General features: G+C 64.8%; 1 protein-coding gene across 1 annotated transcript; it reads right to left on the reverse strand.

Annotated features, from left to right (window-relative positions):
* Nucleotides 1-63: 63 nt before the first annotated feature.
* LOC104512962 (putative uncharacterized protein DDB_G0279653) lies at nt 64-1189 on the reverse strand (the record flags this gene model as incomplete). The annotated part of the gene is made up of 2 exons (XM_010156165.1): nt 64-122; nt 254-1189. Coding segments are annotated over 2 exons (995 nt in total), but the record flags the coding sequence as incomplete, so codon positions are not given.
* Nucleotides 1190-1498: the final 309 nt, after the last annotated feature.

The raw sequence follows: 1498 nt of genomic DNA on the forward strand, positions 1-1498 counted from the left end.
GTCCCGGTTGGGTTCCGGTTGGGTCGCTGCCGCTTCCTGGCTGGATCCTGGCCGGATCCTCACCAAACGGCTGCCAGGCCGTGGCCCCGGGGGCTCTGCCGGTGCCGCTTGTGGTGCTGGTGCTGGTCCCAGTCCCAGTGCCGGTTCCGGTGCTGGTCCCGGTGCCGTTTGTGGTGCTGGTGCCAGTCCCAGTGCCGGTGCTGGTCCCGGTGCATCCCGGTGCCAGTGCTGGATCCGGTGCTGGTCCTGGTACTGGTTCCAGTCCCCGTCCTGGTGCCAGTCCCAGTGCCAGTGCTTGTCCCAGTGCTGGCCTGGTGCCAGTTCCGGTCCCGGTTCCGGTCCCGGTTCTGGTCCTGGTGCCAATCCTGGTGCCAGTTCCAGTCCTGGTGCCAATTCTGCTCCCAGTCCTGATCCTGGTCCCGGTGCCAGTTCCAGTCCCAGTTCTGGTCCCGGTTCTGGTCCCAGTTCTGGTCCCGGTTCCAGTCCCGGTGCCAGTTCCGGTGCTGGTTCCGGTCCCAGTTCCAGTCCCGGTTCTGGTCCCGATTCTGGTCCCGGTTCTGGTGCTGGTGCTGGTCCCGGTGCCGGTCCCGGTCCTGGTGCCGGTGCTGGTCCTGGTTCTGGTGCCGGTTCTGGTCCCGGTGCCAATCCCAGTGCCAGTTCCGGTCCTGATTCTGGTCCCAGTTCTGGTCCCGGTCCCGGTGTTGGTTCTGGTGCCAATCCCAGTGCCAGTGCTGGTCCCAGTGCCGGTCCCGGTTGCGGTGATGGGGCCAGTCCCAGTTCTGGTGCTGGTCCCGGTGCTGGTTCTGGTGCTGGTTCCAGTACCTGTCCCAGTGCCAATCCCAGTCCCAGTTCTGGTCCTGGTCCCGGTTCTGGTCCTGGTGCCAATCCTGGTGCCAGTTCTGGTCCCAGTTCCAGTCCCAGTTCTGGTGCCGGTTCTGGTCCTGCTTCCAGTCGTGGCTCTGGTCCTGGTGCCAATCCCAGTGCCGGTTCTGGTCCCGGTGCTGGTTCTGGTCCCGGTGCCGGTTCCAGTTTCTGTCCTGGTGCCAGTTCTGCTCCCAGTGCTGATCCTGGTCCCGGTCCCAGTTCTGGTGCTGGTGCCAATCCCAGTGCCAGTTCCAGTGCCAGTTCTGGTCCCAGTTCTGGTGCCAGTGCCAATCCAGGTGCCAGTTCCGGTCCCCTGTTGCTGTTTCTGGTCCGGGTGCCAATCCTGATGCCAGTCCCGATTCTGGTTCCTGTCCCTGTTCTGGTGCCGGTTCTGGTCCTGGTGCTGGTCCCAGTTCCTGTCTCGGTTCTGGTCCCGGTTCCGGTCCCGGTGCCGGTTCTGGTCCCGATTCTGGTGCCGGTCCTGGTTCCAGTTCTGGTTCCGGTTCCGGTCCCGGTGCTGGTTCTAGTCCCGGTGCCGGTCCTGGTGCCGGTTCTGGTCCTGGTTCTGGTGCTGGTGCCAATCCTGATGCCAGTCCCGGTCCTGGTTCCAGTTCCTGTCCCGGTTCTGGTCCCG

Source organism: Eurypyga helias, unplaced genomic scaffold (genome assembly GCF_000690775.1).
Source record: "Eurypyga helias isolate BGI_N326 unplaced genomic scaffold, ASM69077v1 scaffold13137, whole genome shotgun sequence".
In the NCBI taxonomy this organism is placed as follows: Eukaryota; Metazoa; Chordata; class Aves; order Eurypygiformes; family Eurypygidae; genus Eurypyga; species Eurypyga helias.